Consider the following 25,826-nt stretch of genomic DNA (forward strand, 5'->3'; position numbering starts at 1 on the left):
TCTCATGCGGCTGGCACGAAAGCGGAAGAAAATAAACATCCGACAGTGAAGAAGAAGATGGGTGATTTACACAAAGACAAAAAAACCCGAAAATGTCTAAATGAAGAGACGACGAGATTCAGGAAGTTCTGTCGGTAAGAGCCAACGCCGAAACAATCAGACAGATTCTTCGGACATTGTTCAGAGTTCATCGAAGTTATAGAAGGAAAGTATGATGAGATCAAAGTCAGACAGAGTGATGTGCAGGTGTTGTCAGACTCACCTTGTCATTCCTCTCCGACAGGAACTTCAGTCGCTGAGCTCGCTTGTGCATGAAAACTCCGTCGAGGTGTCCCGTCTCCACGGAGCGGATCTCAATGGCCTTCTCTCCCCAGCCCATGATCTGGTTGGAGTGGATGTAGGCTGCAGGGACAGGAGAGGGTACACACACACACACACACACACACACACACACACACGCACACGCACACGAACACACGAGTGCACGCACAGACGCACACGCACAGACAAACAGACACACACACATACACACATTCACAGACACACACACACACAAAGATGCGCACACGAACACACACACACACACACACACACACACACACACAGACACAGACACACACACAAACACACGAGTGCATGCACAGACGCACAGACACACACAGACACACACACACACACACAAAGATGCGCACACGAACACGAGTGCACGCACAGACGCACACGCACGCACAGACAAACAGACACACACACACACACACACACACACACAGGTAGACACACAGGCAGACAGACACACACAGACATGCACAGACACACACACACACACACACACACACACACACAAACACACACACACACACACACAGGCAGACACAGACACAGACACACACACAAACACACGAGTGCACGCACAGACACGCAGACAAACACACATACACAGACGCATATGCACAGACACACACACACACACACACAAAGATGCGCACATGAACACACACACACACACACACACAGGCAGACACAGACACGCACACAAACACACGCACACGCACGCAGAGACACACACAGACACGCACAGATACACACACACACACACACACACACACACACACACACACAGGCAGACACGCACACAAACACACGCACACACACACACACACAGAGGGGGATTGGACAGGAGAAGACTCAGCACCAGTCTCACACCCAAGCCAGTCACACATGGAGGCTCCTCTGCCTCGCCTCCGGGAGGAGATTATTGCAGCAGTTTCTGACTGATTTGAACGATCACGACGTCTTAACTCTTCTGGTGGCGTCGGGGAAAGATGCTGTCAGAGCAACAGGTAACGCAGGACAGCGTGGCAGGATGCTGTCGGGGTTTCCACTGACACTGATGTCAGTGTTGGATTTTAAATGAAATATTTACAACAATTGACTGACGCTGGTGATCTGAACTTTGCATGTGAGCCACAGCAGATTATATTTTCTTCTTACACCGTTATGGCTGTGTTCCAGTGTCTGCTGTTGTCACCCCCACCCCCACCCCCCACACTTCTGACTGTTGTGTATATCTTGTATGTATATTTTTGTGTTTTGTATGTGTTTTATACCTGCTGCACATCCAATCGGGGACACAAATAAAGTTGATTAAATTGCGTGCATGCAACAGTGTGTCAAACAGCTTCAGAGACAAACTGTTTTTCTGTAGCTGCACAATACAATCCTTCCAGTGGTTCACTAATGGGAAACTCTTTTAATCCGAAGCATCAGCAGCAGGCTATGTTTGGTTCTCATTATCAGCTTCTTAACACGGACATGACAGCTTCGACTGCACGCAAAGGAGAGCAAACGACTCAATCAATGTGCTTTCTCTCATCGGCAAGAAGACCACAAACGTTGAGCCAATTCGTTAAGAAACTCGGCGATGGAGGCCATCTCTTGTTGGCACCATATGGCTTGTGAGCACGGAAAAGCAAATAGCGACACCTTGCCGAGGCCACGACTAAAGTGTGCGATACCAGAGCAGCGGGAAAGGGTCAGCAGAGAGGGTCCAGCTTCCTCTGTCACAGAAATACAATCCAGGGAAAGGTCTTTTTGGTTTTTACCCTTTTGCAATAGAGCTCTGTTATTTTTTCCACTGAGGACGACCAGCAGCTGATGGTGCGGTAAAAAAAAAAAAAAAAACACACGCTGCAACGCTGTCTGGGAGGAGGGGAGGGGGAGGGCTTGGCTGTGAGAAACTCTGGTCTGACAAGTAAAATACACACAAACATGTTAACAGGAGATGATGTCCACACGCAGAACACACAAGCACCTTCATACATGTTTAATCAGTCAGGATATCGTACGCCGACATCTGAGAATCAGAGAGTGGAGGCCGAATGGAAACACACGGACGCTTTTGATCGACTCGGATCATAAGATCCAAGATCCATCCTTGATGTGCTCGAGGTTTTTGACTGAAGTGTACTTACAGTATAAATAATAGATTAATTTAGATGCGTTGCAAAAACTTTGACTTTTTGACTCTTACTTGTAGTCTGCGGAATCTCACAAAAGTTGTTTTTCGAGCCCATGCGATCAAGGATGAATGCAAGAACAGTTACGTACAGAACAAGAGGACAGAAGGCAACACGGCAGACAAACAACAAGAGCATTTTCCCCAAACAATATACTGTATATACAAACGGAAAGTGTCCAAAGTAAAAGACGCTGAGTGTGTGTGTGTGTGTGTGTGTGTGTGTGTGTGTGTGTCTGTGTGTGTGTGTGTGTGTGAGTGGGGGGAGGGAGGAGGGGTAATGCTCTGTGGGACGTGTTGTTGTCATCTCATGCAGTAGATGGATATTCAACACTTGACATTAAAGAGATACGTTCAGTTTTTGGGTTGTTATGCTTTGGTCACCTCACCTGTTAAGTGATGACAACATTGACGCCAAAACCCTCCATGTGTCTCCGATAAGTCGTTACACTGCAGTGCTCCATGACAACATCTTTTTCCCCTTCAGTTTATTTCTAAAATTTTAATTGTTATCCTTTATGTAAACTTATAGCTCACACATAACCTGTTTTTTCTTTCTATTTCTGCAGATTCAGTTTTTCTGGCACAAGAGAATTAAAACAGGCTGAGGCGGTCGGTTCCTGCAGCTGATTGTTTAAAGCCCAAGACACACCGAGCCGATAAGCGGCCGTTGGACAGTCTGGCGAGGTCGGTGACTCGAGTCTGTTCGGTGTGTTCCGTGCCGTCGTCCGTCCGAGGGGGCGTCGGCCTTCATTTTGGCAGATTTGACATGTATAATCGGCGGGGCGGGCACTGCTGGCAGTCAGACTCAAATGACCCATCTGATTGGTGGAGTGCTAACCAAGAAACGGGGAGCGGGATGAGCGTGACTAGAGTCTCTCAAAATCTGACGAAAATCTTTTAAACTGACCTTTGTTGATCTGAAATGAAGACAGATTCAGCAACTGCACAGCCTATTTCTCTCTTAAAATGTTTTCAGAAACACGTTTCGGTGAACTATTTTAGTCCAATATGAGATCGGATTCTGAACGAGCCGCCATGACAGTCTGGCTTTGAATTTCCGGAGAAACCAGACCCACGTGGCGCATTCATCCAATCAGCTGCCGGTTTTCATTTTTGGGCGACAATACAGATTAGCACCGTAAAACAAAATAGAGAATGCATATGGAGCCGGAGGGTCCTATTTTAACGATCTAAGCGCACGGCGTGAAGCGCCTGGTGCAGGTGCGTTTAGGGTGTGTCCAAATCCACTTTTGCCGGGCGCATGGTTCTAAAGGGTTGTACTTAGTGTCTTCATTAATCAGAGGTGTGTTTTGGGCGTAACATGCAATCAACCAATCAGAGATCATCTCCCATTCCCTTTAAAAGCCAGGCGCGTTTGGACCTTGGAGCATTGCTATTATGATGGAGGATTTGCACCGTAATATTTTTATTTGTAATCTTCTGCATGTGTGTGTGCTGCTGTGCGTCCCTGTGTGTGTAACAAGCATAGTGTGTGCGCGCTGTGCACGAGCCTACGCACATTTTACTAATTTGCTGTTAAAATAACAATGAAATGCTGCGTTACTGACTTTAGACCAGGTTTTTGTTGGTCAATGGCGCGATCACTTCCCGCTGCCTCAAGATAGCAATACTCCCAGAATGCACCGGAACACACCTCCCTGTAAGACCAGCACGCCCAGAATGCACCTGAACACACCTCCCTGTAAGACCAGCACGACCAGAATGCACCTGAACACACCTCCCTGGGCGCAGGTGCATTTGCTATTTAAACGAAGTGGGTGCTGGACGCTCTTAAAATAGCAAAGATACTTCCGTCGGGCTTTGCGCCGCGCCGCGCTGCGCCGGGTGCAAGATAGGGCCCAGAGTGTGTGACACTTTTGTCACTTCCAGTGATGAGCGCACCTTCGACCGCACTACTTTTCTATATTAAATAATTCCCCCAGTCCCAATTTGTTTTGCAACGTGCACCACTCAATCAACAAAATACAAGCCCCAAGCAGGTACATACTGAAGGTTGAAAGTGTTAGCATGAAGCAGCAGAGCTATCAGTTTCACATGGATGATTTTGGCTCCTACTGTATGTTTTCATCACGTTACCAAATAAAAGTTGAACAGTCTGTTCAACCTCCCCAAAAAACCTGTTGTATCCCAGGTAACGGAACAGGTGAGACTACAGTCTCGGCTTCTTGTTCAAAGGTGGAAGTGAGAGCAGAAGGCAGGAGGAGAGAGAGGAAGTGTTGCTTTGAACGGAGGAGGAGTGGTAGATAGTAGTGAGGGGGTGAAAAGATGATCTGCTGAGACCGCTTATAGAGGTTTAGAAGTCAGGGGTCAAGGAGAAGCGAGCTGATTGGTTGACGTACCGACGGAGGTGGGCATCTCGCCCCACTGCAGCACCACGTCTTTGGTGATGCGTCCGTAGGTGTTGACGTAGACGCCCTCGTCCTCGTAGCACAGCAGCATCTCCATGCCGTCCGTCTTGGGCAGAACCACGATGGCGTGCGGGGTCACCTGACCCTGAATCTGCCGGGGCGACACACGGGAGGGGGTTGGAGGGGGTGGGGGCAGGGGATTAGGAGCTGTCGTGAGCCTACAGGGAGGTCTGGACCCCCCCGCTAACCCCCTGTCCCCACCCCGAGAGAAGAAGAAACTGCTGCAACAATAGAGTCTCCCGCTCCTCAGTCACGCATTCGCCATGGAAACACACATGTGCACAGCGTGATTCACGGCCTGCCAAAAGCAATGTGAGGCGGTTGCTGTGGTTACCGTCTCCTTCCCCCGTCCATCTCTTACTGTAACCAGACCAGTGTTAGAGGGGGACACGGATTCACTCACTCATCAAAAGGCAGCTGTTCCTTTCATCCATTCACTAACACAGTCACATTCATTATTTCACATCTCCCATCTCTCTCTTTCATTCATTAAATTACACAACGTGATCTCAGTGGTTTTTTACTAGGTTTGTGGAAGACTTAGGTGCACGTATTTGGCGGGGGGTTTAGGGGTCCTTCCTCAAGAAAATGTTACGTTTTTCAACGACAACAAAAATGCAATTTCACATCATTTTGGACCGTTATTATTACCATATCTGTGTGTAAAACTTTGGAAAAGCGAGAGCAGATAAAAGCTCAAAGTCAAAACTTGCTAAAGAAATCCACTGGGAACCAAATACAATCGTTAGATAGGTAGGAAAGTCTTTTAGGTTGTTTAGGCGAAAGCTTATTTGAACTCTTGTGCCAAATATACGAAGTGAAACAAAAACAGTTCCTAGCCTGCGATTTTCACCTTACACACAATTTACGGACCGATATATGATTTAAGAGATGATAACTTCCAAATCCATAAGCTATTGTGACCCAACATCGCTGGTCGTCTCTGTGACATCATCATCTCTCTCTCTCTTTCACTCGCTGTCTGTCGGCTGCTCACATTCTTCGCCTTCGCCCCTTCGCAAAAAAAACCTGAAAACCTAAGACGCTATAAATGCGGTGCTGCTCCATTATTTCTCAGACCAGAACCGTTGGCCAGTTTCACTCGGATAATCTGTCCGATAGACCAGCGACCGTTTCCACCGTGTGGCGTTTGTTTACAATGTTTGGCGGGTTTGACAAAATGCAGTGTGAACGCAAAACGAACCAAATGAAAAATTGCAGCAATGTTGCAACTTCAACCCCCGAATCACACCAAGTCTACGAACTATAGGTGTGAAAGCGCCCCTAAGTTAGTTTTGATGTACCCTCCTCCATAGCGCTGCGGAGAAGGGTCTGGCTAGTCCACATATAATTCCGGGATGGGAGAAAAATGTGCTCTGGTTTATTGCCATTTCTTTATACCAATCACAATCGTCTTGGGTGGTGCTAAGCGCCTGACGGAGCAATGGCGTCTTGTTTTGGTGGAACATGTACGTTCAAAAGTTGTTTTAGTCGTGCAACAGAAAACTCAGATTGGACAGATAGTCTAGCTAGCTGTCTGGATTTACCCTGCAGAGATCTGAGGAGCAGTTAACCATAGTCCTCACAAATCCACCGGAGGTTAGAACGCCAACACAAAGAAGGAGGAAGGGGACGGACATCCGGCGGAATTTTCGGCAGCAACGGAGCAATCCCGGAAGTGGAACGTCATGGATATAGACTAGTTTTGACGCTCACATTGATTTCACATTCATTCGACTTAGGTGCTGCGCCTAAGCCTTATAATGGTAGGGAAAACCCTGGATCTTTCAAACACTCAATTTAAACATTCATGCAATCAAATGCAATTAATGTAACAAAAAAAAAAGAAAAAAGGAATACGTTCAGATGATGTTAAACACAGCAGGACATCATTCACACACACGGACTAACATGTGAGGGGATGTAGATGTCGTAGGGGTTTCCAGAGTCCACATCGATGACGTGGAAGCCAACGCTGGAGCCGTAGATGACCTTTAACCTCTGTCCCTCCTCCACAGTCAGGTCAACCAGCTGGGGGCGATGCTGCAGGTCGGTGAACGACTGAAGAGAAAGAGAGAGGGACTGATTAGCCTCGCATTGCCAGACCTTCCTCCACAGCGCTGCGTAGGAGGGTCTGGCTAGTCCACACAGCATTCTGGGATGGGAGAAAAATCGTGCTCTGGCTTATTGGCATTTCTTTAAACCAATCACAATCGTCTCCCGACACAATGACGGTGCCTCTGCAATAGCCTCGGGAAGGAACTTGTTTTGGTGGAACATGTACGTTCAAAAGTTGTTTTAGTTGTGCACAATGGCGGTTCTAGGGGGTGGGGGTCCAAGGGTGGCCAGTGCCCCCGTAATATTAAGCCTTGACCCCCCCTCTGGCCTCCCTAACTATGGCAAATATTTTCATACATTTTGAACCCCATCTTTATCCCCAAATAGGGGACATTATTCATGTGCAGTGATAAATAAAATGTAGGTTAACACTGAATAAGTATTCTTGTGTTTATTGTTATATGTGTATTGTTGTTGGTCTTTTGTAAAACCAAACCAATGGAGTGTTGGTGGTATGTAACACTTGTGCTTAATCTATTTGGTAAACCCTAAAATTGCATGTGGCCCCAGCCTGGCCCCTCCATTTGAAATGGTCTAAAACCACCACTGGTCGTGCAACAGAAAACTCAGATTGGACAGATAGTCTAGCTAGCTGTCTGGATTTACCCTGCAGAGATCTGAGGAGCAGTTAACCATAGTCCTCAGAAATCCACCGGAGGTTAGGACGCCAACACAGAGACAGAGGAAGGGGACGGACATCCGGCCGAAAATGAGGGACATCTGGGGGAATTTCCGGTGGCACCTGAACAATCCCGGAAGTGAAACGTCGTGGATATAGACTAGTGTCTAAGGGCGTTTTCACACCTGTAGTTCATTTGCTTTGGTCCGAATCAGTTGGTGAGTTAGCAAACTTGGAGCGATTTGCCCTTGGTCGGTTTGGTTTGTTTTTGGTTTCACACCTGGAAAAATCCAAGCGTACCACAATGCGTCCAGCCCTGTTATTGGTCGGATATGTCTTGGGGCGGGAGCAAGAAAGTAAATACAGGAGGAAGGTCCTGTGTTCTGGTCTAGTGGTCAAACCAGCTCATTTCATTACAATTATCAGACATTGTTTCGCAAGAGACGTTACTACGTCTGCTCTGGTCACCGAGACTTCGCTCTGCTCTGCCGCCGTCTGTCTCCAATTTCAGCGGTAGCTGGTTTGACCACGGAGATACGAGTGATGGACGGCGAGCTTGACTGCAGTCTATTTCTGTGATAGAAACACTGCAAGCTGCTACAGTTTGCTGCTCTGCTGCATCGCAGATTGCTGAACACACCTGACTCCAGGAGACATTAGCTCAGACTGGAGGAGTACGTATAGTTGGTGCGGTTCGAGTACGGATCACGTTCTCACCACAAAGGAACCGCTCCAGAGTTGGATTGAAAGCGCACCGAGACCACCTCTTCAAGCAGGTCTCGGTACGCTTGTTTGGTCCGCTTTTGGTGCGCACCAGAGTTCGATTGCCGCGTTCTCACCTGCCCAAACGAACCGCACCAGCGCCCAAAGTGACTAATGGGATCCAAAAATCTTTGACACTGGTCCAGTATTGAACGAGTAGCTGTTACTGGCAGTCGTGAACCGGGCTGCAATGTAACGTCAAAATTTTCCATTTGTTGCTTTTTTTGCCGTTTTTGTAACTTTTTCCACGTTTGCACAGTTTTTCTTTTCTTCTGCGTTTTTGTCCCTTTTTTCTATGTTATTGACACTTTTTTCGAAAATAATTCTAAAAACTAGCCAGTCAGGAGCAGAGTATGAGGGCGTGCCCTGACAGTAGCTAGATAAGGACTACTAGCCAGTCAGAAGCAGAGTATGAGGGCGTGCCCTGACAGTAGCTAGGTAAGGACTACTAGCCAGAGTAGTAGAATAAATAACAAAGAGGTCTTTTATCCACTTTTACCCAACTCTTTAACACGTCAGGCGCAACTATTATTATTATTTCATGTATATTGTTTTCCTATTATTTAATGTTTACTCTGTATGTGTGCTGTGTGTCTGACATTTTTGCTGCTGCAACACCGTTATTTCCCATTTTTTTGGGACCAATAAAAATCTATCTATCCATCTATCCTGACGCAGCTTACCTTGAAGGCCATAAACTTGTGGTAAGGTTTAGGCGCCCAGGCGTAGATCTCCACTGCGTTCTTCAGAGCAATCACCAGAAATTTAATCCTCTCGTACTTCACTGCGGGAGGAGAGGAGAGCAGAGCAGCGTAAAAACAGTCAGATACGTTGCATCAATATAGTGATAAATAGGGAAGCAAATAAGAGACATACGTATTTGAATTTTAACAGCCACTGATTACTCATCAGTCAAATCCAATTGGTCAAATTCAGTTTCAAAATTTCAATTTAGAATCATTTACATAGCAACATCCGGGCTACCCTAGACTGGGTAAACCCAGCCCGATCTGCCGGCGATTTGATTTCTCCCTGCAGCTCAGGCTGGAAACCTGTACGTTTATCTATCCTGCTTCCGTTACAAATTTGCGGGGACCAATCACAAACTGGCTTATCCACCTGGCGCGCTATTGGCGGGTTTAACATGATGACGATAGAGAAGCGACCAAGCAGCTTCTTGTTTACATTTAACATGGCGGCCACCAAAGCGCAGCAACCCGTTGATGCCGCTGTCGCTGCTACGTCACTCGGATCGTTGGTCTGATTGGTTGAAGGACTATCCAATTGTGTACAGAGTCATTTGAACTATGCCCGTTGATCACGCCTCTTGTGCAGAGAAAATACAGAGCAGACTCCCCAGACTAATGTTCAATCTTAAAAGATTGAGCTTGGTCTGGTGATAGCCAGACTAGAGCTACCCAAGATTAATATATAGTCACCCGGTTAATCAAAAGATTAAAAGAGGAAATCAATCTTAAAGCTATAGTGAGTAGTTTCTGTCTCCCACATGAGGAATTCTAAGAAATGACAACAAAACTGTCGGCGCCTCCACATGATACAAGCCTTCTGTGAGCAACTCATTTGGCAACGGCTTGAATGTAACTGATGTTCATTAATATCAAAAAGTTACGCACTAAAGCTTTAACCCCCTCTAAAAAAACTTAACCTTTAAATTTACTGGCTAACTTCAACTTTTTGTCCCCAAACTGGAGGTGAGTCCCCACAATGTTGGTGTGTTCACGCGTTTGTGTCCTCACAACCCACATAAATGAGTTTTCGTACCGACTTTGTAGTGCACGCAGCCCTCCAGCTCCCCAACAGTGATCCAACCCTGTTTCTTTTCCACTTCTGGGTCGTTGTGTAATATCCTGTTCCTCAGCCAGGACAGGTAGTAAACACGCAGCTTGTTCTTCTTCCCTGGTTAAGGGAAAAAAACATTACAATTCAGAGAAATTACATTCTCCTTACATGTAAATATGTTTTCATGTTCAGGTTTCACATTTCAGACATCAATGGTGGAATGTAGCTAAGTACATTTACTCAAGTACTGTATTTATATACTTTTTTTCTTGAGTATTATACAGCTTTATACCTGCTGTACCCCCTCGAGGTAAATATTGTACTTTTTACTCCACTACATTTGTCTGACAGCTTTAGTTACTTTTCAAATGACAGTTTTTCATCCCCTTCCTGTCCGGTAAAAACCTTGTAACGCCAGATGTGTTGATGTTGAATGTTCGTGATAAACTGAAGGATGAAGTGTAAAAATTACAATATTTACCTCTGAGATGTAGAGGAGTACAAGTAGAAAGTAGCAGAACATGGAAATACTCAAATACAAGTACATCAAATGAAATACAAAACTTGAGTAAATGTACTTAGTTCCATTCCAGCAGTGCTTTAGGAGGCATCCAAACCTGAGATGGTGACCAGGACGTTGAGTCCCTCCAGGACTTCCATCTGTTGGAAGCGTCGGCGATTGATCAGGTTGTAAACTTTGCCTTGACCGCTTCGATCCAGCAACATCAGGCCGTTCTCCGTCCCCACCAGCAGATTCACCCCTGCACGGACACACAGATGCCTGGTGTTTAAGATCAGATTAGATAGACTTTATTGATCCCACACTGGGGGAAATTCCCTTGTTACAGAAGCTCCAAAACTCACATTAAACAGAGATAGAATAGATAAAAAGTATTATAAGAAATAGAAAAATCGTCTTCGTGTCGTCTTCATAGGTTAATCTGTAGATAAAGTGACAGGCTAAAGAAACTGAATTGTAGTGTTGTAATCACGATTAACTAAACATTACTTCTTCATGACTTCATCATGTTTGTGGCCCTTCAAATAAAGTGCTGACCTGGTCCATCTTTAACATTGATAAATAAGATATGATACATCAATGTTAAAGCCATGCAATTTATGACAAATCGTAACAATAGTAATAATATGTACACTTTAAATACCTCTATTATATACAGACAGGTAAACATATATACATAAATATATATATACATATATATACACACATATATATACATATATGTGTATATATATGTGTGTATATATATGTATATATATATATATATATATATATATATATATATATATATATATACACATATATATATATATACATATATGTGTGTATATATATATATATATATATACACACACACACACACATATATATATATATATATATATACATATACATATATACAGATGAGATAATGTGCATATGAATAACAAATGGGATATAAAACTGTACCGTGCAATATCCCATTTGTTATTCATCTGCACCTTATTTCATCTGTATATGTATGTATTTATATATATATTAACACACTTGTATCAGATCGATACTCAGTACTGACCGATACGCAAGTTCAGGTATCAGAATCGGTATCGCGAAGCAAAAATGGTTTCGGACCATCTCTAGTTATTAATAATCAATTCAATTAAATTTTATTTATAGTATCAAATCATAACAAGAGTTATCTTAGGGCACTTTACAGATAGAGTAGGTCTAGACCACACTCTATAATTTACAAAGACCCAACAAGAGCAAGCATGTAGTGCAACAGGGACCGAGGAAAAACTCCCTTTTAGGCAGAAACCTCGGACAGACCCAGGCTCTTGGTGGGCGGCCATCTGCCATCGGCATCTGCATCTCAGTATTATTGTTGTGAAGGTGTTTGTGTGACCGTCTCACCCCAGAGAGCCGCACACAGGATCTCAGAGTTGAAGCGTTTCTTGTATTTGCGGATCTCGGGCGTGTCGCTGTGCGGCCTGATGTTGGTCGGGTTGACGTTGACCACCGAGATCTTGCGGGCCTCGTTGAGCCTCGCCTGCTCCAGCTCCTGCTCGTGCTTCAGCAGCTCATCAGCAAACAGCGCTGCAGCACAACGTGACGCACACACACACACACACACACACACACACACACACACACACAACGTTATCACACAAAGTTTCTCACAGAGCCACAAGTGCATTTGCTATTTTACTATGGATGACCTCACCTGCACCACGAGCGCTGAGATATGAATGTTATAATGAAGGAAATAGAAGGAAAAGGTTCTTATTGTTTTTATTTCATGACATTTTGGCAAATGAATTATAAAGAGGAAGAACAGTAATGTAATTTGAAGAATAAAGTATTAATCTAGGCCAGTGGTTCTCTTTTTACAGCACGTATCCTTTCAGAAAATAATGGGCTCTCTAAGTAGCACCATTATGGCCCACATTAAAATAGGGTTGGGCAATATATCAATATAAATCGATGATACGAGACTAGATATTGTCTTAATTTTTAGATAACGTGATTTTGTAATATGACAAGTGTTTCCTGCTTTTAAAGGCTGCGTTACAATTAAGTGATGTCATTTTCTGAACTTACCAGAGCAATTAGCTGTTTTATTATTTGCCTTTACCCACTTTAGAATATTGATAGTAAAAATTGTTTTGTGCTCATGGCAAAAGAGCTGCGTGCAGTCATTGAGGAAGAGGAAGTAAGTTTAGGCCTTATATGGCATAAAAGTGCATCGGGTACCAGACAGATAAGCAGAAAAAAAAAGAAAGACAGTTAAAGTTACGACAACGGAAGAGGAAGTTGCACCACAAAGAGGCCCCGACCCTGGCGTGTGTGTGTGTGTGTGTGTGTGAAGAAAACAGTTTCTGCCTAGAAACAAGAAGACACCATAAGGTGCAGAGGAGAGGATAAAAGCTTAAGGGAGAGAATAGATCGGGGCTCACTTCAGAAGACAACTTGGTGGACTGAGCTCTGACTTTATGTCTGTCGCTAGGGAAACTTAGTCTCTGTTTGTGAACCCACAGCTGTGTTGTAACCTTTATGCTGGACTCAGTAAACTTGGCTGACTGAACTCATCGTCTCAGATTGATCCTTGTGTATGGTGAATGTAAGTCCAATATAAGAAGGCGCAGGAATTAATAAACTGGAGTCAGATTAGACAGTAGAGCGGTCGCCTGCCAATCGGAAGGTTGGTGGTTCGATCCCTCGCCCTGCTAGCCTGGTTGACACCAGGGATCAACATCTGGGAAAGGTTCATTGACAGTTCATTTCCAAAGGGGTGTCACCAACGGACGCCGCTCAAATGCCTCTGGGTGCATTGGATAGTCCTTCAACGGGGGTGACGCTGCGCTTCGGTAGCCGTCATGTTGAATGTAAACAAAAAGCTGCTCGCCGTCGCTGCGCTATCGCCGTCGCGTAAAGCCCGCCTCAGCGGTTGTGATTGGTGCCTCGATTTTGGGGACATTGGAAATGGGTTTGAATGGGCTCTTCGCCAGACTGACTTGCAGAGCAAATCTCAAATTTGCCGGAAGTTAGTCAGGGTTTACCCAGGCTATCGCCCTGCAGTCCCATGTCGAAGTGTCCTTGGCCAAGACACTGAACCCCGAGTTGCCCCCAATGCTGTGCATTGGAGTGTAAATGTGTGTGAATGTTTATCTGGTGAGCAGGTGGCACCTTGTACGGCAGCCTCGGCCACAGTGTATGAACGTGTGTGAATGGTGAACGGTTCTTGTACTATGTAAAAGCTCTTTGAGTAGTCGTTAAGACTAGAAAAGTGCTATATAAATACAGCCATTTGCATAAGAAGGCGCGAGAATTCATTAACTGGAGTCAGATTAGACACCACTTAATCATTGTATCCACATTCCTGATGATTATTTATCACAAATCTCATTGTGTAAATATTTTGTGAAAGCACCACTTGTCAATCCTACAATAATGTTGCAATATCGATATTGACGTATTTGGTCAAAAATATTGTGATGTTTGATTTTCTCCAAATCGCCCAGCCCTACGTTAAAATAGAATAGCATAGGCCTACCCTATTCAGCTACGGACAGTTCACGCAGAAGGCAGGTTTATTCCTAAAAACATTATTTGTTGACAGGCACAGACACGCTGTACTTTCTCCGTCCCTCCAGCTCCTAACTAATTATGGATGTATGCGCACTCCTGTATGACCACGTAGCAGGCTGATATCGAAACAAAAATATTTACACATTAAGGAAACGCTTATTTTAAATGACTTCAACCTGATCATAGTTTAAGTATTGTTGAAGTGTTTCTAAAGTATTATGTTTTTAAATTAATTTATTTCATTTCTTCAAAATATATCAGAGATTCCATCCGCGTACCACTAGAGGGAGTTTGCGTACATTTATTATTTTATATATTAGTTATGTTTTTTTATAACTTTTTTTTTAAAACTTTTTTTAGTTAAATTAGTTCAAATTAGTTTGCACTGGCCAGTTTTGATTATTGTGGGGGTTGTAACCCCCTATCCCCCGTGAAAAGGTGCAGTAAGTGATTCTGCACAAAAATTGTTGATATTTGAACTCAACTGCCAAACAAATACAACCAGATAACTACTGGCCGGCTTCACATTCACATCCCCCCTCCCATCAACTGTCGCCGCCTGTTGCTGATTGGCTGGAACAGTGTTTTGTGACTCGTGCACTCCTTTCTGTTTGTTTTCCATTTACACAGCCAGAGCTGTGTATTAACACCGGATTTTTTTTCCAGCGCACACACAAAATAGAGAGCTAGGTGACTGTATTCACCGAATTTGACAAAAACGTGTATTGGATTAACATCACTTACTATACCTTTAGTTACGTCTATGGTTCCAGGTCCAACCCGGTGAGGAATCGTACCTGAGGCAGAGATGTTATCGTCGTCCTCAGTCGGGGAGGTCCCGTACACCCTCGGATCTACGAACGGTGTGAAGGAAGACTTGGAGCCTCCGCTGCTGCCCATCCCGTACTGCAGATCACAGAAACACAGTCAGTCACACGTTTATCTGACTGTTTGTTAGTTTTGGGGCAAACTGAATGAAGCAGGTAACTGTTGAAATAAAAGAAAACACAGTTAAGTGTTTAGTGAAGGCTTTTTAATCACGGTGAGCCACGGAAACATCTTCAAAAGGATCCAACAACTTTCTGTTTTTTTTCCCCCTTTCTTGTGTCATGATAATGAAAAACCTTTTTGGCTTCATACTGCGTTTCTTCCACTTTTACTTAATTGTCAGTGTTTCTTTTATTTTGTCAGCTACCTGCATCATGTGCTCAGGGTGGAGGACACTTTCTGGATCAGATGCTGGAAAACTGAGAGAGGGAGGGGGGGAGAAAACGAGCGGAGCGAGGGAGGGAAGGAATCCATCTGTGGGCAAAAACGCTGGAGCCAAAGATCTAAATACAGGGCAGGAAATTAAAAGTGCCACATGCTGTCATTTTTTATTTTCATGCTTAGAGTCTCATTTCCTTTAAAAACCCTCTTCCTGTTGCTCTGTGGTGCAAAGAGGTAAAAAAATAAGATGAACCCGAGTGAAGCAGCAGAATGACATGTCGACTGGGTTTAACCCTTGTGTGGTCTTCCCACCGACCATGTCTTCTCGGGTCAAAAACACTTTTTTGACGCTTTTTTCGATGACTTTGACCCTTTTTCTGACATTTTTGTCACGTTTTTGTCGTTTTGTTCAACGTTTGACACATTTTTTTCACTTCCACTACCACTAACGCGTCTGTGCTTAGAGTTTAGATTCTCTGCCCGAACCCGAGCCCGAACCGGACCCAACCCTCGGGCCGGGCCCTTGATCAAGCATTTGTGTTTTTTTAATCATTACTTTATTAGCCTTATTCGGTGGGGAGCAAGCTCTGCCTCTCCAGCTTCTCCTGTAGCTCTGGGTGGATGTCCTGACCTGACTTGAGTGGGAGGTAAACTGTGCTACATCGTGTCTCCCCCCCTCTGCAGCACTGTTCACGGCCAGTGCGTCAGCATGCAGACCGTGCCGAAGGACTGCAGTATTAATTAGGTGATTGAGACAAGAAAGTCTCCTACATGGTTCCAGGGCTTTGATTATGTTGCTGCCTTGATCTGTTCCCCTCACTATTCGGCTGAGGGAGCAGCTATAGGGTCGAGGTTTTTTTTTAACGTTTTTTTCGTTCGGATCCATTTGCGATCCATTCCAGTCTGAATAAACAAACAGCAGTTTACATGCTTCGTCCTTGGTGCATTATTCATTAAGATCATTCTAAACAGATTTCTGTAGTTCAAACAACTCAGAATTGTAGTTGAGAACGTCAGTTATAACGGCCCACGTATTAAAAAATTGTCAGGTTTAAATCGGGCTCGGGCTCATAATTACAGTGAATGTGTCGGGCCGGGCCGGGCTCGGATGCAACGTGCACGGGCTCGGGTAGGGTCGAGCTTGATTTTTTTGGGCCCAATGTAAGCTGTATCTGCGCTGCGTTCCGGGCATTCAAGTCAATGCTTGATAACCCACCAGCCACCAGCCATGGCGTGTCCCAGAAGCGTGCGCGAAGTGTGGAAAAACATAATAGGACAACACAGATCTTTTTCATAAGGACAACACACGGAGTTTAATTGCAGGAGTGGAAGGTAGATATTAGCTTAATAAACACAGGATTGTTCTGTGAAGTAGACTGTAGACTGTGAAGTAGTACTTGTAGAAAATAAAATCTGCGAGTCGGGCAGCAAGACGCTCTGCTTCTGAGAGGTGTGGTATGATGGTGCGTCACGGAGGACGGAACAAAACCGCGGCGCAGCCACAACGCAGCACAGACGTGCCCGGTGGAAAATCAGAGTTAGACCAAAATGACCGTTTAGTTGACTTACTGACTAAGAGGGGGCAGCCCTCTTAGTCAGTAAAAAATTAGTAAAGATGATATAGAGTAACCCTCAAAATAACTTGGATGCATGCATGGACATTGTATGGAACCCATGCAACGTTGTTCGCAGGTAAAATGAATGATAAAATGAATGACTACTTACAGTACATTGGTTTTTGGGTGTTTTATTCAATTTTATAGCATTTGAAAAACAATGTTTAAACGGTTTAAAAGTCTCCTGACTGAACTTTGACATTCTGCGATTCCCTCAACATGCTCTGATCTTAACTATTGGTCAAGATAATGCATCATTTCTGCTTTCTTTTTTTTTTTTAAACAAAAAAAGTAGGTATAATGTCATTTAAATTAGGCTTATTGACGATGAATTTTTTTAAAAAGCGTTGAAAAAGTGACAAAAACATTTTAAGAAGCACCAAAAGAATCAAAAAAGCGACAAACGCATCGGAAAAAGCACCAAAAAAAGTTCATTTTCAATTTTGACCCAGAAGGTCAATAAGTTTAGGCTCGACGGGAAGACAACACAAGGGTTAATATATGACTTATTAGCAGCTTTTATTCTTTCTGCACCACTTCAACCCAAACGCACTAAATAAACTAAGTTTTTACAAACTGGTGTTTGTTGGGTGTTTGGTGTTTTAAGCCCCCCAACGTCGTCTTCCAGGCAGCGTTGCCTGGAAGGCACTAGGATTAGGCAATGGTTAGGGTTAGGTTTGGGTTAAAACGAGGGGCACGGGCACAAGGGGATCACTGGTGTGAATAAAACACTTAAAAACCTCCTTAAAAAAACAAGTTTGGTTATAGAAAAGCTGTTTAAAATAGAGATGCACCAATTACAACTTTCTAGACCGATTCCGATTTTCTTTGAGTTAGGCCAGCCGATACCGATTTTAGCCGATTCCGATTTCATTTTTTCTAACCACTTTACAGCACACACAAATATTTATTTTCTGTCTTTTCTTTAATAGAATATTTTTTGAACAGATAATGGATCACTATATAATAGAACTATATAAATTACTCCTGGTGTGGGACATTCACACACATCTAAAGAGCAATGTTAGAACCATTTCCTTCTTTTCACATCCAATATCCAACTAAAGAAATGTGATTTAGGTTTTTGGTGTCGTCGCTCCACGCCCTACTTTCTCCTTGCAGGTGTTGCATATTGCAAACTTGTTATCTTCTGCACACACGCTGAAGAATTCCCAAACAGCTGACATGTTGCAGGTTAACTCACCAGGTTCCTACATGTGCGAGAATAGCGCGGACACGCGCTTCACACCGCGGAAAAGTTGAGAGAAAGGAAAAAGAGACTGTGCTGTGGCGTCCGTGCTGTGGCGTCCGTGCTGTGGCGTCCGTGCTGTGGCGTCCGTGTGTGCGTGCGTCCTTGAGAACTGTAACTGGTATAACTTATGTTGTCAGTTAATTGGAGCGTTGACCGGCATAAAATCAGCATATGTCAGACTGACCTGCCGGTCGCCGGTCATAGCCAAGCACGTGAAAACCGGCCAATTCCGGTCACCGGCCGGTCTATCGGTGCATCTCTAGTTTAAAAGAAAGACAGATTTTAAAAGCAGGTTGAAAGAATCACTGGACAAAGGTTAGGGTTAGGTGCCTTGAAGTCGACGTTGGGGGCTTAAAACACCATCGAGCTGTTTGCTGGGTGGCTGCCGGTAATTTCCCACCCTGATAAAGGAGCAGTTGGTTTGAGGGCAGGTGGGGTGTGACGGGGTGAACAGGGTGAAAAGGTGACAGGGTGCTGGTCTGTCAGGATCAGTGAGAGTGGGGGGGGATTTGGGGAGGGGCCGACAGTTGGGTGCTGCTCCACCTACTTGGGCCCCAGAGGCGTCGCCAGGGGAGACCAGGGGGGAGGGGCTTTGCTGCACCAAATCAGGGAGATTGGCGTTGCCGGCGAACAGATTAGTGTTGCCGGGGAAACCGTTGCTGGCGGCAGAGCTCCGCCTCCGTTGTTTCTGGAAAGAGAGAGAGAGGGGGCCGGCTACTGTGCAGCGAGGCTGTGACTGACAGGTCAGGGGATGGAGGGAGGAAACCGGCGGAGGGTTTGGGTGCGTTTGTTTTTAGAAGGACGGGTGGGCACTGAACCCAGCACGGTGCTGCTTCATACATGTTATCACACAACACACAGCACACACAGGCAGGCTGCTGTTGTCTTTTGGATTAAAGCTGAATAAAGTCAATGTTTTCTGTTCATTTCCAAAATGTATTCAGGGTTTTCACTTGTGCATATTTTTTCCTGTTTGGGTGGAAAAGCTTCTCAAACAAAGACAGATCCGAAATCTTCCACTTAGACCTCGGAAACAACCAGAATTTAACACATGAACACACACACTGTGATGGGTATTCCGTTCATTTATAAATCAATGTTAGAAAACTAATTGGCAAGAATTTTTTGAAGCAAAAATGTCACAACTTCTCTGTTTTCATCTTCTCAAATGTGAATATTTGCTGAGTTTCTTAACCTTTCACGACAATAAACTGGCATCATGATTCACAGACACACACACACACATACACACACACACACACATAGACAGACACACACACAGACATACACACACACACACACACACACACACACACACACACACACAGAGACAGAGAGACAGACACACACAGACACACACACACAGACACATAGACAGACACACACACATAGACACAGAAACACACACACACACACACACAAACAGACAGACAGACAGACAGACAGACAGACAGACACACACACACACACACAGACAGACAGACAGACACACACACACACACACACACACACACACACAGACACACACAAACAGACAGACAGACAGACAGACAGACAGACACACACACACACACACACACACACACACACACACACAGACAGACATACACACACAGACAGACAGACACACAGACAGACAGACACACACAGACAGACAGACAGACAGACACAGACAGACAGACACACACACACACAGAAATCTACTCACAAAATAAATCAATCGTCATTCATCAAACTTTATGTATATGTTAATTGAGAACAAACAACTAAGTTCTGTAAAATATTTTGACTGAATTTTGAGCTACGTTATGTCAACAGATAGCCTGCAGAAAATAAATTTGGCATTATGTTACATTACGTCAAAGGTTATCCACAGAAGATTTCTGTAACACTTTTTCATTAAACACAACACAATTCCATGGCTTTTCCAGGCCTGGAACTGTTTTTGTAATTCTTCCAAAATCTTCCAAAACTGACTTTTCCATGGCCGTTGGAACCATGTGAAACAGTATTTGATTGATGTTACACCAAATTTCAGAAGCTCAGAGATATGGCAAGGAATTTGTTGCCTTTTTGAAAGGCCAAAATGGCACCATGGTCTCATTCCTAGGACCGGGAAAAATGTGTGTGAAAAGAGATCTATGTGTGGGCATTTTGTGTGTAGAGTTACAAATTCCTTACATGTTGCCTTCGTGTTTAAATGTGATAAAATAGGAGGCTTATTTTGCACCAATCGATAACGTAATGTATGATAGAAAATACCGGTTAGATTTTATCAAGATAAAAGTGAAAATGTATCGAGACATAATGTCAATTTTAGATTGAATAGGTGAAGCTGCGTGGCTGATTTTTAGTTTATTTTTTAAAAATCATCTGGGGAATATGTGTGCAAACCCACACACACACACAGAGACACACACACACACACACACACACACACACACAGAGACACACACACACAGAGACACACACAGACACACACACACACACACACACACACAGCCTCCCCGCCCAGCATGTGTTATTACACTCAAAGACCAGAACAAAACCAGGAAACAGCGAGGCATGCAGAGCCGCTGAATGAGCTCATGAGCGCCGAGCGTTAGATTGTGTAGAGTCAGCGAGGCTACGGGTCAAAGGTCAGGACTGAGAGGCGGCTCACCTCACGCATCATCAGGGTGCTGTCCTGGGAGCTGTTTCCAAACGAGTCGTCGTGGCCGTCGTCGTGACCTCCCATCATGCCGAAGGACTCGTTGGTACTTTGACTCGCTGCCGGCCTGAAAGAGTCAACGTTGTTACTCAATACTCTTCTTAATATGCTTCTCTGCTGACAGACTTACACAACTCTCTTTGGCCATGTGAGACTGTGGGAAAAACGTTCTTTTGGGCCGGACACAGAATATGTAATTCCATTGTTTGGCCACTAGGGGTGTAACGGTACATGTATTCGTATTGAACCGAAACGGTACGGGCGTCTCGGTTCGGTACATGAATTTACACCGAGAATACACGGTATAAAAATAAATAAAACTTGCGTGCAAATTAATTAATGTAATGTGGAACTACTGTTAGACACGCGGTTCTTCAGGACACCTAATCTGTAGCCCCACCCTTAGCTCTGAAGCTCCCGAGCTCCGCCTACATGTCGAGTCAGTCGGTCCAGTGAGTCCAGACGAAGCAAACTAGTCCCTTCCATATACAACCAAACACGGACGTAGCTGTATCCCTCATACTAGCTGATTGTCTTATTTTGTTTACAAGTTCCAGATGGAGTCTGGAGATGATGCAGGGTACTTATTGTTTACTGTTTACATCTTAATTTATACACTTCAAGCTGTTACAGCTAGCTCAGTGGACTGCCTGAGACATGCACAATAACAAAAATTGCCTTCTGCATTTTTGTTTTGCTTTTGCCTCCATTGTACCGAACCGAACCGTGATGTCTGAACCGAGGTATGAAGCGAACCGTGACTTCTGTGTACCGTTCCACCCCTATTGGCCACTATGTCAAACAGGACATTAGAGGACGTCATCTTGGGCTTTGGGAAACACTGATCAACAGACATTTTATAGACCAAAACAACTAATCCATTAATCGAAAAAATGATTGACAGAATAATCGACAATATAGCTAGAGCTGAAGATCTTTTGCCCGGTCTAAATTTCTATCATCATGCGTTTCGATTAGCGTGAAAATGGATGCTGAGGAGGTGAAACGGAGGCTGGCCTCTGGAGGACTTATTTTATTTCTTTGTTCCAACTTCCAAGTGGCCTATAGCCTCCGTTAGTCATGAATAAATTATGTTAAAAAATGTATAAATTACTCATTCTTGACAAAAGGCAAAAGAGGTCGGGCCTTGTAGGGCCGAACTTTTAAGGCCCCATTACAGCGCCATTCTGGAGGCCTCGATGGTAAGGTGGAGGGCAGTTTAACATTTACACATACTACCAACATTATTATGATGCAAAGTGGCTTGAATATCCACATAGTATCCCTTTAATAAAAATAGAAGTATACTCACATAATGCGCGGTATATCGCTGACAGCCACTGTCCCGTCGTTAGCCCCGCCCTCTCCCTCCTCGTCATCGCTGCTGTGAGAGTCCTCACTGGACGAGGAGTAGTCCGTCACTTTGACGGGCGGGCGGCTGGTTTCCTCCCCCTGACGCAGCTCCCGCAGCTCTTTGGCCAGAGCCGTCAGGTCCTGGAGGACGGGGAAAAAACATCCACGACAGCAAGTCAGCAAAGATAAAACTCAAAGTGAACCGATTTCGGTAACACTTTACTTGAAGGTATCTATGTAACTATAACTATGACATGACACTGTCATGAACGTGTCATAAGCGTTTATGACTTCTGTCATTAAGTGTCATTCGGTTTTTGTCATGACAAGTTGACATTGTTTGGGTTGTCTTGATTATGACAACTTGACATTAATCAAAGTGACATTACCAGAAGTTGTCTTGGTCATGACAAGTTGACATTACATTTGTTTGGGATGTCTTTGTAATGACAAGTTGACATAATGTCATCCTGTTTAATGTCAAGTTGTCTTAATAAGGACACTCCAAAGAAATTTAATGTCAAGTTGTCATGACAAATACATCTTCTGGTAATGTCATCTTGGTTAATGTCAAATTGTCTTAATAAGGACACGCCAAACAAATGTAATGTCAACTTGTCATGACCAAGACAACTTCTGGTAATGTCACTTTGATTAATGTCAAGTTGTCATGACCAAGACAACCCAAACAATGTCAACTTGTCATGACAAAAACCGAATGACACTTAATGACAGAAGTCATAAACATTTATAACTTGTTTATAACGTTTACGACAGGTTCATGACAGTGTCATGTCATAGTTATGACAGTGTCATGTCACGATTATGTCGATACCTTCAAGTAAAGTGTTACCCAGATTTCACCCCGAGTCGGTTGGAAAGAGGGATCTCTACAGATTGCAGATGACAGGTTTTTAAATGTAAGTCATGTTTAGATTCATGCACTAAATACAAGGGAGACAACTTTTACTTCACAGGTGTCATTACAGCTTTTTTCTTTTGAAATAAATGGGCAGGTTTTGTATCATTCTTTGTGTTCAGACCCCGCACGACCGCTCCACTCCCTGGGTACCAATCTTTTAGACATTCCTAGAGTCAAAAGACATCGGCAGGCCACCGTGCCTTTTCTTATCGAGCACTGCACCTCTGGAATAACCTTCCGCTGTATGTCAGAGAAGCCAGCTCTATCACCACTTTTAAATCAAAACTCAAAACATTTCTTTTTTCCAAACATTATGGACCATCGTTATGACTTCCTCTATCTTTTGTTTTTACCCTTTTCATTTCATTTTTATGTACCTACAGTATCTCACAAAAGTGAGTACACCCCTCGCATTTTAGTAAATATTTCATTATATCTTCTAATGGGACAACACTGAAGAAATTACACTTTGCTACAATGTAAAGTATGAAGTGTCCAGCTTGTATAACAGAGTAAATGTGCTGTCCTCTCAAAATAACTCAACACACAGCCATTAATGTCTAAACCGCTGGCAACAAAAGTCAGTACACCCCTATGTTAAATTCCCATAGAGGCAGGCAGACTTTTATTTTGAAAGGCCAGTTATTTCATGGATCCAGGATACTATGCATCCTGATAAAGTTCCCTTGGCCTTTGGAATTAAAATAGCCCCACATCATCACATCCCCTTCACCATACCCCCACATCATCACATACCCTTCACCATACCCCCACATCATCACATACCCTTCACCATACCCCCACATCATCACATACCCTTCACCATACCCCCACATCATCACATACCCTTCACCATACCCCCACATCATCACATCCCCTTCACCATACCTAGAGATTGGCATGGTTTTATGTCGGTTAGCCTAATAGCTGGTCTGATTTGTATTGAGAGATGATTTTATGGAAAGTACCCCATGCCAAGTACTAACCCTAACCCAAATATCTTTGACTGTATTATTGCATGTCGCAGTTTTTTTTTTTTTTTTTAACTGCTTTTTTTAACTGTTTTTACAACATTTTGTTGCTTTTTTTGTCGCTCGTTTTGACTTTTTCGAACTTGGGTCGACATAGAGCCCACAAAAGTCAGCAAAAAGTTCCTTAGCCCATCATAGAGTTGAGCAAATCAAGCAGAACAATGATTAGATTTTTTTTACAGCAACCTGTTTCACAGTCTACATATGAAAGCTCTCTGCTTCTGGGGGAATCTCAAAGTTGGTAAATCTGCCATATTCTGCTCTGAGTGTTGCGTAATTGGAGTTTAAAAAACAGTTTCCCGTCTTTTTGGTTTGGCGCACAACTAGGCGGGGCCAAACTTTATCGTGAACCTAAATTAATAGGCGGGCCGCATCAAAATCTGCGAGGGGTCGGGTTTGGCACCTCGAGTTTGACACGTGTGACATTTTTGTATGTCTAATTTAAATATATAACTTGTATGTGTCAAAATGCAAAATCTGAGTAAAAGAAATGAATAGAAATGTAAGAGACCAGAAATACATTTTCGGTGCAGTTACAGTGTAGCAATAAGCTGCCTCTAATGTTTTATTATTATTACCACAGGTGCCCCTAATTTAATAACGGAGAGAAACGTTTGGTTGAAAAAATAATGAATCACATGAATCAAAAAAGTTTCCACAAAGTTTTTTTTCATTTTAGGTTCAAAACAGTTGAAGCTAGGGTCCATGAGGTCATCATGAAGTGTTTCCATCTGTGTGAAGCTGAATGCGACTTCAAGCACACACATCACACATGTATTTTGGCTCCAATCTGTGAAGTGATTTATTAACTCACAGCAGAACTCATAAAATGTATTTATAACCAGCTGGAAGCCGGCGTAGATGTTAAAAAGCAGCGGAAGGAATGTGCTCCCTTCTCCCGGTTCCTTTGTTTTACCCTGAAATCATTTCAGTGTCAGAGTTAGGGCCCTATTTTAACGATCTAAACTCACGGCGAGAAGCGCCTGGTGCAGGTGCGTTTAGGACGTGTCCAAATCCACTTTTGCTAGTTTGACGGCAGAAAAAAGGGTCCGTGCGCCGGGTGCATGGTTCTAAAGGGTTGTACTTAGTGTCTTCATTAATCAGAGGTGTGTTTTGGGTATAAAATGCAATCAACCAATCAGAGATCATCTCCCATTCCCTTTAAAAGCCAGGCGCGTTTGGACCTTGGAGCATTGCTATTATGATGGAGGATTTGCACCGTAATATTTTTATTTGTAATCTTCTGCATGTGTGTGTGCTGCTGTGCGTCCCTGTGTGTGTAACTAGCATAGTGTGCGCGCTGTGCACGAGCCTAGGAGCATTTTACTAATGCTCTGTTAAAATAACAATGAAATGCTTTTGCTTTTTGCTTGCTTCAAAATTATTGACTTTAGACCAGG

General features: G+C 43.8%; 1 protein-coding gene and 1 long non-coding RNA gene across 25 annotated transcripts in view; one reads left to right on the forward strand and one right to left on the reverse strand.

The window, feature by feature from the left end:
- tnikb (TRAF2 and NCK interacting kinase b) overlaps positions 1-25,826 on the reverse strand; it is an 83,713-nt gene that overhangs the window by 4,001 nt on the left and 53,886 nt on the right. For 14 of the 24 annotated variants that reach the window (XM_035991301.1, XM_035991311.1, XM_035991309.1 and 11 more), the window contains 11 exons: positions 22,433-22,614; positions 21,073-21,187; positions 18,958-19,098; positions 15,083-15,239; positions 12,159-12,341; positions 10,864-11,007; positions 10,229-10,363; positions 9,130-9,230; positions 6,859-7,008; positions 4,879-5,038; positions 263-402 (listed from right to left, as the gene is read on the reverse strand). In XM_035991301.1, coding sequence (XP_035847194.1) covers positions 263-402; positions 4,879-5,038; positions 6,859-7,008; positions 9,130-9,230; positions 10,229-10,363; positions 10,864-11,007; positions 12,159-12,341; positions 15,083-15,239; positions 18,958-19,098; positions 21,073-21,187; positions 22,433-22,614 — 1,608 coding nt within the window. The remainder of the gene's footprint in view (positions 1-262; positions 403-4,878; positions 5,039-6,858; positions 7,009-9,129; positions 9,231-10,228; positions 10,364-10,863; positions 11,008-12,158; positions 12,342-15,082; positions 15,240-18,957; positions 19,099-21,072; positions 21,188-22,432; positions 22,615-25,826) is intronic. The other 10 variants (XM_035991318.1, XM_035991317.1, XM_035991316.1 and 7 more) reach the window with 4 other exon arrangements.
- On the forward strand, positions 14,896-25,090 carry LOC116039996. The gene is made up of 3 exons (XR_004102553.2): positions 14,896-15,087; positions 20,691-20,696; positions 25,079-25,090. It is a non-coding gene; the product is annotated as an uncharacterized LOC116039996 (long non-coding RNA).

The sequence above is a fragment of the Sander lucioperca genome, chromosome 14 (genome assembly GCF_008315115.2).
Source record: "Sander lucioperca isolate FBNREF2018 chromosome 14, SLUC_FBN_1.2, whole genome shotgun sequence".
Classification (NCBI taxonomy): Eukaryota; Metazoa; Chordata; class Actinopteri; order Perciformes; family Percidae; genus Sander; species Sander lucioperca.